Genomic DNA, 14,187 nt, shown 5'->3' with positions numbered 1-14,187 from the left:
ATAAAATTTTTGGATCCGCCCCTTACCTAACATACAGATCTCTACCCATACTATTGCAAATGAACTCTCTGAAAGATGTCGTTTGTTCATATTTTTAGCCAATGAATTCCCAAGAAAGCCACTATTGCCCTAATTTGGCACCGATATTCTGACAAAAAAATCAAACACATAGTAGAAAATTTATAATGAAAAAATTTATACTTCTATTCACTTTTATTGGTAGACTAAATTAAATATATATGATCTATTTAATATTTTTAGTTAAAAATATGTTAGTTCTTAATATCAAACACCTATTTTTTTTTTTATCATTGTTTTTAGATTTCTTCAGAATCACGTTTTGACATAATGTTGTTTGTCTGATGAGAATTATATTAATAAAAATAAAGAAAAAATCTTTTTTCCCCTGTAGAATTGAGAGGAGCTGTTGAAAAATTTTATCAAACAAGTCTTCTTTCCTTCCTTCTCCATAGAGACATAAAACAAGTCTTGTGTGTATTATCCATGGATGATCCGGGAAAAGCACTGAGAGTAATCCTCTTCCCTCTACCGTTTCAAGGCCACATAAATCCCATGATTCAGCTCGCCAATATTCTCCACTCCAGAGGATTCACAATCTCCATTATACACACTCACTTCAACTCCCCCGATCCATCCAAGTATCCTCACCTCACGTTTCACCTTATCCCCGATGGCTTATCGGAAGATCAAGAGTCCAAATTTGACGTTCTGCGTCTCCTCCATCTTCTAAACGCCAACTGTATTGGGCCCTTCCGCGAGTGCTTGGAGAAGTTAATGTCAGCCCATGATGATATTGCGTGCATAATTACGGATGCTTTGTTGTTTTGCTCGAAAGATGTGGCGCAGGATCTTGGAATACACAGGATTGTGCTGAGGACCAGTAGCGTTTGTTCCTTTTTAGCCTTTGCCACTGTTCCTCTTCTTCAGGGAAAAGGGTACTATTCTAATAATAATCTGGGTATGTTTTCTTTTTTGGGGCCTATCTAATCAAACTCTGAAAATTGTCTGAATTAAAATTGACCCATTCTTGGTATGTTTCAATTTCTTGGGCTTATTTGTAACTGTATCAATTAGAAATTGTCTGAGAAAAAAATTGACCCAACCCTTTGTTGATCAGATTCGAGAAGGGAGGATCCAGTTCTTGAGCTGCCACCACTTAGAGTAAAAGATATTCCCTCAATTCAAAGACGGAACCCGAATGATGCATTGAAAATCTTACGCAATACGGTAGAAGCAACGAAGGCAGCATCAGGCCTGATTTTCAACACCTTCCCAGATCTTGAAGAGCCCAATCACCCCAATCTTCACGAGCATTTTCGCATTCCCACGTTTTTAGTCGGGCCGTTTCACAAGTTCTTTTCGTCAGCCTCAAGCAGTTTGTTGACACAGGACAGAAGCGCTATTACCTGGCTGGATACCCAAAAGCCAGATTCTGTTCTTTATGTTAGCTTCGGGAGTCTTGTAAAAATGGATGAAAAGAATCTAATCGAAATGGCTTGGGGTCTAGCCAATAGTATGCAGCCATTCCTGTGGGCGGTCAGGCCTGGATTAGTACAAGGCTCGGAATGGCTCGAGTCTTTACCGATTGAATTCTTGGAGGTTACTGGTAAAAGGGGATACATTGTTAAATGGGCACCTCAGCAAGAAGTGTTGTCTCATCCATCCGTTGGCGGATTTTGGACTCACAGCGGATGGAACTCTGTTCTTGAGAGTATCTGTGAAGGTGTTCCCATGATTTGCTCGTCTTTCTTGGGAGATCAGATGGTGAATTCCCGGTACCTTAACGACGTCTGGAAACTTGGGATCAAATTGGAAAACGGGTTCGAAAAAGAGGAGATTGAATCAGCCATCAGAAAATTGATGCTGGACAGAGAAGGCCAAGAAATAAGAGAGAGACTTGTGTGTTTGAAGGAGAAAATGGATGTTTCTTTGAAAACAGATGGCTTTTCAAGCCGATCTCTGAATGCTTTATCTGATTTGATCTCTTCGTTTAAATCATCATCTGGTTTTTAGATTTTCAAGTGCTGTTTCCTCAACTTTCCTTTTGGTGGATACAACGAGAATATCACTTTATATTGTTTGGAATTTTACTTTAGGTGTCTTTCAAGATCCTTACTAAATGCTCCTAGTCTATATAACTTATGAACAAACACAAATGTATACCATCATTCATATAATCTACATATAGATCTATAATGTTTTTTAATAATGATATTCGTCAGGAAAACAAGGGCTGAGACAGTAGTTTTAAATCTCGGAAAATTAATTGAAACGACCTATCATGTAATAATAACGATTTTACAAAAAGCTTTGCCATGACTTCACCTTAAACTGGTCTTCCATACAAAACTACATATAAAATATACACCAAAAACATACGTATACAGGGCAATGAGATACAAAGAGACTCAAAACCGAGTTTAAAAAAAATAAATATATAAATAATTTTTTTTTTAAAAAAAAAAAAAAAAAACTCCCAGCATACACAGATCCTGAACTTTAGGTTGTAGGCTCCAACAAAAATCAAAATTGAACTCCCTCAAAACTTTCAATAGCGACTCAGGTAGCATCTTTTATTGCTCTTCAAAACTCATTATCATCAATAGTTCCAACGGAAATCACGTCTTGATCCTTGTTTGAGTAAGGTTGAATTGGCGGATAGTTCTGAGCTATTGAACATATATTTGAATATAAGATTTCAAGGGGTTCCATCAGATCAAGCGCATCAACTAATCTTTGACTCGCAAACCCGAAGATCATCCAGTTCGTCTTCAATCATACAACTGAATGTCTAGTAAATGCACAGGTTGCCCATTTTTCCAGTGTCTCAAATCCACCTTATCAAGTTTACCAAGCTTTCAAGGTTGAGATCCCATGTTTTACCTACCCAAAGGGGTTCCTTTAGCTTGAACCAATCGTAGTATTAATATGCTAAAAGTTTCTAAAAACAAATTAATACAGAATACATATCCCACTTCACATGTTCCACCCACCATTCAATTCTGAAATATGTGGTCTTCAGAAAAAAAAATAGTCGTCCCAAGGAGAACCCTGTAAAGAGCAGCAAAAACATATAAATCAATACATATGCACTGCACCAATATTTAAACACGAATAAATGGATTAATTAGAACTTTAATAGAATAGAAAATGAAATTTGATTCATAGGTGCCCGTATACCTAAAAATTATAATAAGACACATAACCTCAAACAGGTATGAATCAAATGGAATAACTACAAAAGCTTAACAACGGCCAAATGAATTTAAGTGTATATTTTACGAAATAGCTCTTAGTAGCTGAAATTTGATAGAGCAACAAACATTATCCTTATGATGTTATGGAATGAAAAGTGAGCATATCTCGGAATATATTGGTTATCATATTCAGGTAAATACCAAATAATAGGCAAATATGTCAGATAAAAAGAATATGTGGATCTTGGAATTGCATTTCATTACTTGTGTTCAAAGAAATCAAATGATGGAAATTATTAATTCAAATCTGGGAAGAGAAGTTAAGGGAGTTTTCAGATCTTGGGAGAGAAGTTCTGAGGGCTCGTTCCTGATTAATATTTAATTAACACGCAATCAAATAAATTAGCCTAAAAGGAAAACAATCAACTCAAATACGCTCGAATACAACAAAAAGTGTCACTACACAAATCTACAGCCACACTGACCAGAACTAATCCATACGCAGAACCAACCATGCTTGATCAGACAAAATCAATCCAACAAATCGTAACGACATACAACAAGGGACATCTCCCCAGCAAATATATATACTCCATAATAGTATAATAACATCTGAGCCTCGACAATAAAGCGATTCATTGGACTCCACTGGCAGAAACTTTGCCAGTTGCGTCCGTACCATCAGTACAACACGCCATGGAGTCACAAACAAACCACAACCTCCTCAAGGGACCGAGGTTAAGCAGCAGTACGAAGGTCAAATAAATTATAGCATATATAGATGACAAGTAAAATAACCAATGCAATGTGATGCATGTGAGGTACCAAAGAAATCCCGGATATCAAGTTTGAATCCAAAGAAATGATAGCAATAACTATGGCCACCTGTGCATGGGTGTGACATGCTAAATACGCCCTCAGCCCTGCACAGTCTGCGTCAGGGACTCAGGGGTGACAATCTGCAGAACTGCTCGGCCCTTACGCTAGTCATCGGATGTGGAACGTTAACACACCCTCGGTGGTAATGTCTAAGATAACTCATCAAAGAACGAAGAATCATCTCAGAAATAAAAAGGATCATGGCTCAATATGAGTGCATTCTCAAACAAAGCATATAATCATATAATACATGTAAAAGCCGCCGATACCCATCAAAAGCTAGCCTTAACGAAAATGATCAATCCGTACCTTTACTAGTTAACTAAAATACCACAAAAGTTCTTACAAAACTCCGGATACTTCCTGATTATCCAAGCCTGTGGCAAATTAATTTATTTCTCATTACATCAATTTCTTTTCAAACTTCGCAAATTTATTTCAAAAATTTGCACAATAATTTCCAAACATACCATTTAACAATTCTAATTTATAAAATCTTCCACATTGAATAAACAACTCTAAAAGTCGAAATACCCAATTTTATCAAATCCTAAATTTTCCAATTAAATCCGACAATATTTGAAAATTCAATTGGTATCTTCAATCGGCTCAAATATTGTACATATAAACAATAATTCAAATATCAATTATAGAATATTGAATGTACCAAAATCCCAATTTTCTAAACCCTAAACAAATCGAATCTACCTCAAGTTTCAAAATCGAGCCCCACCAACTTGAAATGATGATTACTGGCCACGTTTGATGGAAAAAAAAGAAGAAAATGGCGCAAAAGGGCGATGGGATTAACAGGGGTGGCGATATTTCTTGGAATTATGGGGACCAAAACGTAATCCTTAAAGAGAGCTTTCCAAATATGTGTTCGCTTTCGAATTCTATTATGAATTTATACTATTAAAGGAGACACACACCAGTACACACACATATCCTATTATGAATTTATACCATAATTACTTAAAATATTCATAACACAAGATTCAATATTATTAAAAAACTAGATATTGAACGCTACAATAAGGTCAGCCATTAACTTTTGGTGCAAAGAGAAGTGCAAACTCAATTACATTTTGCCAAAGAAATGGTCAGACGTTAACTTCTGGTGATCTATATCAAATCACCAAGCAGAAGAATGAAATTAAAAATTAATACTTGATGCTGTAAAGAACTTACCTCATCAATTAGGGATCAAATTATCACTCTAGCCGTGGCCCTAAGCGCCCTCAGTATTTCAAAATCGGAACGCGATCGATGGCTGTTGATAAGCAGAATCAGGAAAAAATTGATTTTCTGTCGAACTCCAGAAAGTTTTACCTATATAAGCATGAATAAAAAGCATGGCCATCATTTTATATCAAACACTGACAAAACTAAAAATGCAAAAGACATAACATAATAGTACCCAAAATTTAAGAGAGCATTTCCCTTGATGCTGTTGTATGATTTACGGGGCGTTCCCTAGTAGCAAACTATATTCCCAAGTTGGAATATAACCATCATCGAGAATGAGTGACCACAACTCGTCTAGAATTGAAAATATTTTTTCCCTCTCCGGATGAATTCCATCATTTGCTAAAAAAACATGCAATCTATCTTTGACTTCAATCCAGCTTTGACCAGGAACTTTCTTTACACCCTTTTCTCTCATTAAACTTCTAGATGTGGCAAAGTCTTCCCAATCACCAGAGGAAGCATATAAGCTGCAGAGTAACACATGAGCAGCAGAATTGGATGGATCAATCTTCAATAGATTCTCAGCAACCCGTTTTCCAACCTCAAGATTATTACGAGTTTTACAGGCAGAAAGTAGAGTTTTCCACATTACGATATCAGGTTCAAAAGGCATTCTATCAATCACCTCTTCTGCATCATGGATGCGGCCACCTCTAGCAAGCAAGTCAACAACGCATGAGTAATGCTCTCTCGTGGGGACTAAACCATATTCCTTCTCCATAGATTTGAACAATTGCAACCCTTCTTCCACCAGTCCAACATGACTACAAGCCGTTAAGACTCCTACCAAGGTCACTTCATTTGGCTTTACACCTAGATTCTTCATTTTCTTGAAAAGATCCAGAGCCTCTTCACCATCGCCAAATTGGGCATACCCTACAATCAAACTACTCCAGGATACAACATCAATATTTTCCATGCAATCAAAGAGCTTTCTACCTCTTTCAACAGATCCACACTTCATATACAAATCAATCAACGTATTCATAACCAAATTATCAAAATAGAGCCCAGACTTCACAGCATAGCAGTGAACTTGACCTCCCATCTCCAAAAAGGCAAATTTTCTGCAAGCCCCCAGTACATTAGCTAACGTGATATGGTCACACTTCCCATATAACAGCAACATCATTTTAAATAATGATATAGCTTCTTCAACCTGTCTGTGATGCATACACATTGTAATGATAGCATTCCAAGAAACTAGATCTCCATTGCTTCGAGTCTCCTCAAACATTTTATATGCATCATCACAACTTGAGCAATTAGCATACATTGTAAGCAGCGTGTTGCAGACTGAAATCTCGAGATCTAGTCCCATCTTTACAATACACGAGTGCACCTGTATCCCCTGAGATAGTGCAAATGTATCTGCGAAAGCACATAACAAAGAACGAACTGTGATATCATCTGGTTTCAACCCCAAATGCCTCATCTCAGAAAAAATCAACATAGCTTCATTCGCATCACCACCATTGGCAAAACCCGCTATCATTGCATTCCAGGACACTGTATCAGGAACTTCTATAAGATTGAATGCCGTTTTTGCTGAACTCAAGAAACCACATTTTGCATACATATTCGTCAAAGAACAACCTGTGAAAGAATCTCCTGCAAAACCATATTTTATGCTTATACCATGTACCTGTCTTCCATATTCAGGTTGACCAAGAAAGCCACAAGCACTGAAAACACTGCCAAAAATAAATTCGTTTGGATGGTAAGTACCCCAAATAAGCATATCCTTAAAACAGCTTAGGGCGTCCCACTCATAACCGAATTTGGAAAACCCGGATATCATTGAACTCCATGAAATCAAATCCCTTGATTTGATACGAGAGAAGACATCACGTGCAACATTTATCTGACCAAACTTGGCATACATTGTGATGAGAGCATTTTGAGAGATAACATGGGAACCAAATTCAGATTTAACCACCTGTGCATGCAGCTGGCCCGCAAAGTCAACGTCATTCACACTTGAACATGCTTTAATCACACTGCCAAATGTGAAATGATCTGGCATAAGACCGAGCCGGTGCATTAGGATATATAAATTTATGGCTTCAATATCTGGACCATTCTGTGAGTACCCAGCAATGAGTGCTGTCCAAGTCACCACATTCCGGTCCTGCATATTATCAAAGACCCTCCTAGCATCCTTCATAGACCCACATTTGCCATACATATTGAGAATATGATTCTCAAGGATAACATCAGATTGCAAGTTGAACTTCAAGATGTGGTCATGAATTCTTTTTCCATATTCAAGGGACCTTAAAGATGCGCATGCAGAGATCAAATGTGCATAGGTGCTTGGATACACGATGTAATCTTCATTTTGTTCTAGACTGTCAAAGCCTCGAAGGGCATCTTTGAAAAGCTTTTGCTTGCAAAAGGAGCTAATGTGATCATTGAAAGACTGCTCATTTTTTAAGTAAGAGATTGCAATGTTATTTTTAAGGTTGGCATAGATACTGGTACACCGCCGAATAGGCTGCAATCTTTTTGACATTTTCTTCTACAGCAGAAGGACAAAGAATTCCACCAGTCCATGTCTGTCATAATGCTAAATACCAGTGGACTGAGTGAAGATTCCAATCATATCCGCCACTCAGGTAATTAACATACATGTTGGATGGCAAGGCAAAAAAAAAAACTCAACCAGAAATGGGTATAGAAACTGTACAAAATACATCATAACAAAGTCAAAGTCCTTGAAGGGTAAGCTAAAAAAACCATAAACATAAAAGCCAACAGTTTAAAGAACGAACTTCACCATGTTTCGAACAACCAAAAGGAACAAAGATAATTTGTTGTAATTTACATTTCTTAATGGACCTTGTACCCAATCTTTTCTATCGGGTTATTTTAATTTCTATTTATGAGTTGGGAATCCTTTAATCCATTGAAAAATTATTGTGCTTGTTCATATCCATGTGACCAACACCCACATAGAATACACAGAAAAAGTTTTCTGCGAGTGATTAGGAAACAAATTTGAATTTAATGAAATCCTTTACAGAAAACTTACGATAAAAAAAATCTTAATACAGTAAAATCTAATCCCTGAAGTAGAGGATTTCAAATTGAGTCGTGGCTCAAAAAGCATGTTGGCAAGAACAAGCAAGAATGCTAAGTTACTGTCTGGAAGAATAAGACAAATTTATTTGTTGAGAAAAATCATTTCCAGCTTATTTACAATGTGTTGAAAATAACAGATGCTCGACTAGACCATTCAATTATAAAATTTTAAATGGCATTAAGTAAAACAAGATTGAGTCAGCCATATTTCATTTCAGTAAATAAATTATTGAAGTACCTTTACAAGTTTTGACTTATATCTGTACAAAGTTATGAATTCCATATGCAGCTGGGATCTATTAAATAGGTGGGTAACACCGTGAAATAGGTATGTGAGAAGAGGCAACATGATCTTACTCAGTTACTCAAGTTAACACAGCCCTAATTCATATTATCTGGCCAAATAAACGTCATTCTCCCAAAATTTTCATCACCCAAATGATTTCTTCTAATCGAAAGTTAGATACTGCTCCAAAAAAAAGAAAGTCAGATACTGCTTCACCCAAAAAAAATTAAAAAAAAAAGGCTCAGATGCACCAAACCATTCATAGTCTTTTGAAGCTCAAAATCATTACACAAAATATCCCATTTTCAATTCTGTTCTATGAACTCCACATAGCAATAGTTCAAAACATTTGCCTGTAATCCAAGAAAGTGTAACAGAATTCAAATGTAACACTTCCTGTGAAGTACGTTTGTAGCCAATTTTCTCTGTTTATACATAATCCAAATATATAAAACAAAATGGAAACATGTATAATAATTTTTACCGGTGAATGGTGAATCCAAACCCTAAAATTCTCAACAACAGTATGCGCCACAAATAAATTATACACAACAGTAACTAAGCTCCAAACAAAAGAACAAACCCATAAATGATAGAAACGAATTGCTCACTAAAAAAAGTGAGAAGTAATAACATTAGTTTCACAGTTGATACCTGAGCAAGTCAAACTCGTCATCAGGACAAAAGCTAGATCACCTCCGACATGATGCTAAACAACCCAAAAATGTGGGCTAAGCAAAAGGGAAAATGCTCCGATCCTATGGAATTTCTCTCCGGTTAATTCCATTTATCAAATCATTTATTTATTTATTTATTTTTTTGTTGTAAAAGTGTCAAGGAGATAAAGATTTGTTCACAGTTTAAAAATAAATATATTAATACCCGGGATTATTATTATAATTTATACTATATTAGTATTTCATCTGTGCGATGCACAATGTGTTATTTTTATATAATTATTGGTAAAATTAGTAAATATGAGTACTTGAATAAATAATTAAAATACAAATAAATTAAGGTTGAATTGGATTAAAGGATTTGAAATCTACGGATATAAATGTATCTTCATTGCTTAGATAACTTAAAAAAAATTCATCTTGATATTTATTACATTACAATTGAGATCATCACAACGGATTTCAAACCCTTAAAGTATTGAAATCAATTTAAATTCGTTGGAGGGATGTTTGACAAAGCTTAAAAGTTTTGTAAATGTGTTTGGAAAACTTTTTAGAAAACAGTTTTAAGCGGTTTAAATAAGCAATTTGACATCTTCTAATATGTTTTTATATATATATAAAAAAGTTGTTCCACCACTATTTTTTTTATAAATGTTTTATTTTTAATATTTTTCTTCTTCATATTATCTTTGTATTAAAATTTTTGTTATTTCATAAATGATTTATTTATCCAATAATTATAAATTTGATGCATGTAATATTTGTATTCTATACAAAAACAAAATAGAAATTTTTTAAATTTTAAAATATATTTTAGAATTTTTAAAGTTGAAATAGAAAAATAGAAAAAAATAATATATAAAAATAAATATAATAAAATATAGATACATAATATTTTGATAAGATAAGTTACGTTAAACTCTGTACAATTAGTTTAAAATGTTCTTTATATTAACAAAATTTAATATATATATATATAGTATATAAAGTTAAATAAACAAAAACAATTATAAGTATGATAATGAAAAACAATTTTAAAATTAAATCATATATTTATCAATATTTTAATTTTTTTTAATTAAACAGTATATCACTCAAATCATAATATTATATTTTCTTGAATGTCCTATATTATCTCTATCTATAGTTTTGAATTCAATCATATCTTATTTGAATTTTTAAATTTAATGATAACGTTTTCACTATATTTGGAAATAATTTTTCGATTGAAAAATATTATAGTTTCTATTTTAGTATTTTTATCAGCTTTTATATATATAAATATATATATTTAAAATATTTTAGATAAAATAACATTATCTTTTGTTGAATACTCAATATTATATCTATTTATAATTTAAATTCGATCACATATTATTGTATTTTTAAATTTATTTAATAATGATAATTGTTTACTATTTTTCGTAAAGATTTTTGGACGAAAAAGTTTCATGTTTATATTTTTAGCATATTTTTTTGTACATATATATATATATATATATATTAAAATTTTTATATTAAATAATATATCACTCATAATACTAAGTTTTTTTTTTATCTATACTGAGTATATGTATATATACATATAAGCAAAAAAAAAATCACATTATTGGAAGCAAAAATTAAATTCTATTTCATTACAAAAAAAATTATTTTTAATTTATTTTAACTTCAACCGTATTTTTATCTATATTTCAAATTTTTTATATTAAATAATATATCGCTCATAATATATATATATATATATATATATATATATATATGAAAAAAAAACACCTTAAGAACAAAAATTATATTTTGTATAATAATGAAAAATATTTTTTTAAAAAAGTCTATCGTATTTTTATAAAAAAACAAAAAATTAAATTTTGTAAGAAGACTATTTTGATTTTTGTTTTTAATTCAACCATATTTTTTATTTATATTTTTAAAATTTTAGTTTAACTATTTGTAGCTGAGTTTTCTGTTTTTATATATATAAATGCTAAATGTATAACAAATATCATGTATAATTTTGCTTTTAGTTTAATTTATCATGATATTTTGATATATTAAAATTCTGTATTGAATTTTTTGTGTTGTAAAATTTGGTGTACAAATTTTTTTGTATTTGGCAAAACAACCAACGCTAAATTCAAAAATTAAATTTTGTTTGATCACGATAAAATATATTTTAATTTTTTAAAATTAAATCATAATTTTATATATATTTTAAAATTTTTGGATCAAATATTTTATCATTTATAATATCATATTATTTTTTAAATATTCAATATTATCTTTATCTATAATTTTAAACTAAATAATATATTATTGTATTTTTAATTTTATGATATCTTTACTATTTTTGAAAAAGTCTTTTGGGCGAGAAAATTTGTTTTATTTCTATTTAGGTGACTTTTTTGTTTATATATATATAGATATAGATATAGATTTTAAAAAAATTTAGTCAAATAATATATCACTCAAATGATAATATTATATTTTCTTGAATATCCTATATTATCTCTAGCTATAATTTTGAATTTAATCATATCTTATTTGAATTTTTAAATTTGATGATAATGTCTTCACTCTTTTCGGAAATAATTTTTCGGTTGAAAAATATTATAGTTTCTATTTTAGCAGTTTTTTTCGCTTATATATATATAATATAAAATAATATTATATTTTGTTGAATGTTCAATATTATATCTATTTATGTTTTAAATTCGATCACATATTATTGTAATTTTAAATTTATTTAATAATGATAATTGTTTAGTATTTTTCGAAAATATTTTTGAACGGAAGAGTTTCATGTTTCTATTTTTAGCATACTTTGTTGCTTATATATATATATATATGTATATATTTTTATATTAAATTGTATATCACTCATAATACTATGTTTTTTAATCTCTACTTAAAAAAAAACCGTCATCACGACGGAGGGTTTTGCAGAACCCTACCCTATTTATTGAGTGAAATGGAAAAAGAGGTACGAAAGGTGGACTATGCCAAAACCTCATTGTAAATACGAGTGTGGACAATGCCATGAATAAAATTACAACTCTAGATTACAGCAATTTAGAAGAAATTCTAACATAAGGCAGCCTTGATTTGTCAAGCCTACAAATACCTTTAAGCATTCCATTAATTTGATGGGGGAGCAAAGTCGCGTCGCCTAGAAGCCCCATATTTGCCAACTCGTCTGCTGCGGAGTTTCCTTCTCTGAATATATGAGTTTTCTGAACCACAGAATAATTCAATATTTGATGTATTTGAGTGAGAGGATGGATGAGATCCCAGCTTGTGTGGTCATTATTAATAATGTTCAGAGCCAATTCTAACCAAAGTGGGAAGCAGTTATACAGCCTACAGATTTGTAATCCTTTCAGCATCGCCAAGACTTCAGCTCTTTTGTTTGTCCCAGTTCCGATATTTCCATGAAAAACCACTATCACGTCTTCCTTATCATTTCGAACCAGCCCTCCAATTCCCGATCTCCCATCCTCTTGAATGTGCCTGGGGATGAGGTTTTTAATCTCTACTGAGTATATGTATGTATGTATGTATGTATGTATGTATGTATGTATGTATGTATGTAAAAGCAAAAATAATCATCTTATTAAAAGTAAAAATTAAATTTTGTTTGATCACAAAAAAATTTATTTTTAATTTAGTTTAACTTCAATCGTATTTTTATCTATATTCTAAAATTTTTATATTAAATAATATATCGTTCATAACATCACTTTTTTTGAATATTTGTTGCGTATATCTATATATGCTTATAGATTAAACTAATCATCCTATTAAAAATAAATATTAAATTTTATTTGATAAAAAAAGACTACTTTAAATTTTTTACAATCGTATTTTTATGTATATTTAAAATTTATTATGGATTAAATAATATATCACTAATATTATTATTATTTTTTTGAATATTTGTTGAGTGTATATATATATATATATATATATATATATATATATATATAAAGAAACAAAACACCTTATTAAGAACAAAAATTAAAGGAAAAATAAGTTTTTTGGTCCAGTAACTTTACCCTTTTGGATTTTGGTTCATTAACTTTTCCGATGTGAGTTTTAATACATTAACTTTGCATTTTCAGTTTTTTTTAGTCCAACTGCATACGTGTCAATTTTTATTGGTTCACGTCATCATTTTGGACCAATCAGAAGTTGACACGTATACAGTTGGACCAAAAAATACTAAAAATGCAAAGTTAGTGTACCAAAACCCACATCGGAAAAGTTAATGGACCAAAACCAAAATATGGACAAGTTAATGAACCAAAAAACTTATTTTTCCAAAATTAAATTTTGTTTAATAATGAAAAATATTTTTTTTTTTTAAAAAAACTCTATTGTATTTTTATAAAAAGCAAAAAATTAAATTTTGTAAGAAGACTATTTTGATTTTTGTTTTTAATTCAATCAGATTTTTTATTTATATTTTCAAAATTATAGTTTAACTATTTGTAGTTGAGTTTTATGTTGGACAAAAACTCATATTATACGGTTTCAAGAGTCATTTTTTTGAAACAGATCTTTTATATGAGTTATCCATTAAAAATATTACATTTTATGCCAACAGTATTTTTTATTATTATAAATATGGATAGGGTTGACCCGTCTCACGGATGAGACCGTCTCACAGGAGCGTTACTCTTTATGTTTTTATTATAATAATGCTAAAGATATAACAAATATCATGTACAATTATATTTACAATAATAATATCCTGAGATTTTGCTATTTTATCGCGATATTTTGTATTTAA

General features: G+C 31.4%; 2 protein-coding genes across 7 annotated transcripts; one reads left to right on the top strand and one right to left on the bottom strand.

Annotated features, from left to right (window-relative positions):
• The first annotated feature begins 436 nt into the window (after positions 1–436).
• Positions 437–2,144, top strand: LOC140866133 (UDP-glycosyltransferase 76B1-like). Its single transcript, XM_073271035.1, has 2 exons — positions 437–979; positions 1,139–2,144. Exons 1-2 carry the CDS (start codon positions 505–507, stop codon positions 2,032–2,034), a joined length of 1,371 nt encoding a protein of 456 aa, XP_073127136.1. The 5' UTR covers positions 437–504; the 3' UTR covers positions 2,035–2,144.
• Positions 2,145–2,331: 187 nt separating this feature from the next.
• On the bottom strand, positions 2,332–9,525 carry LOC140863559 (pentatricopeptide repeat-containing protein At3g53360, mitochondrial). 6 transcript variants are annotated; one of them, XM_073267077.1, is made up of 6 exons: positions 9,373–9,508; positions 5,518–8,031; positions 5,289–5,429; positions 4,104–4,246; positions 3,015–3,072; positions 2,332–2,904 (listed from the first exon to the last, which is right to left on the bottom strand). In XM_073267077.1, the coding sequence occupies exon 2, from the start codon at positions 7,861–7,863 to the stop codon at positions 5,560–5,562; it is 2,304 nt and encodes a 767-aa protein (XP_073123178.1). In that variant the 5' UTR covers positions 7,864–8,031; positions 9,373–9,508; the 3' UTR covers positions 2,332–2,904; positions 3,015–3,072; positions 4,104–4,246; positions 5,289–5,429; positions 5,518–5,559. The 6 variants fall into 6 exon arrangements, with proteins under 6 accessions (XP_073123178.1, XP_073123177.1, XP_073123175.1 ...); XM_073267076.1 differs by lacking the exon at positions 4,104–4,246 and having other exon boundaries at positions 2,333–2,904; XM_073267074.1 differs by lacking the exon at positions 4,104–4,246 and having other exon boundaries at positions 2,333–3,072; positions 5,518–7,917; positions 9,373–9,509.
• Between the last annotated feature and the right edge of the window lie 4,662 nt (positions 9,526–14,187).

Source organism: Henckelia pumila, chromosome 4, assembly GCF_033568475.1.
Source record: "Henckelia pumila isolate YLH828 chromosome 4, ASM3356847v2, whole genome shotgun sequence".
Lineage (NCBI taxonomy): Eukaryota > Viridiplantae > Streptophyta > Magnoliopsida > Lamiales > Gesneriaceae > Henckelia > Henckelia pumila.
This window is presented reverse-complemented; position numbering and strand designations above follow the sequence as displayed.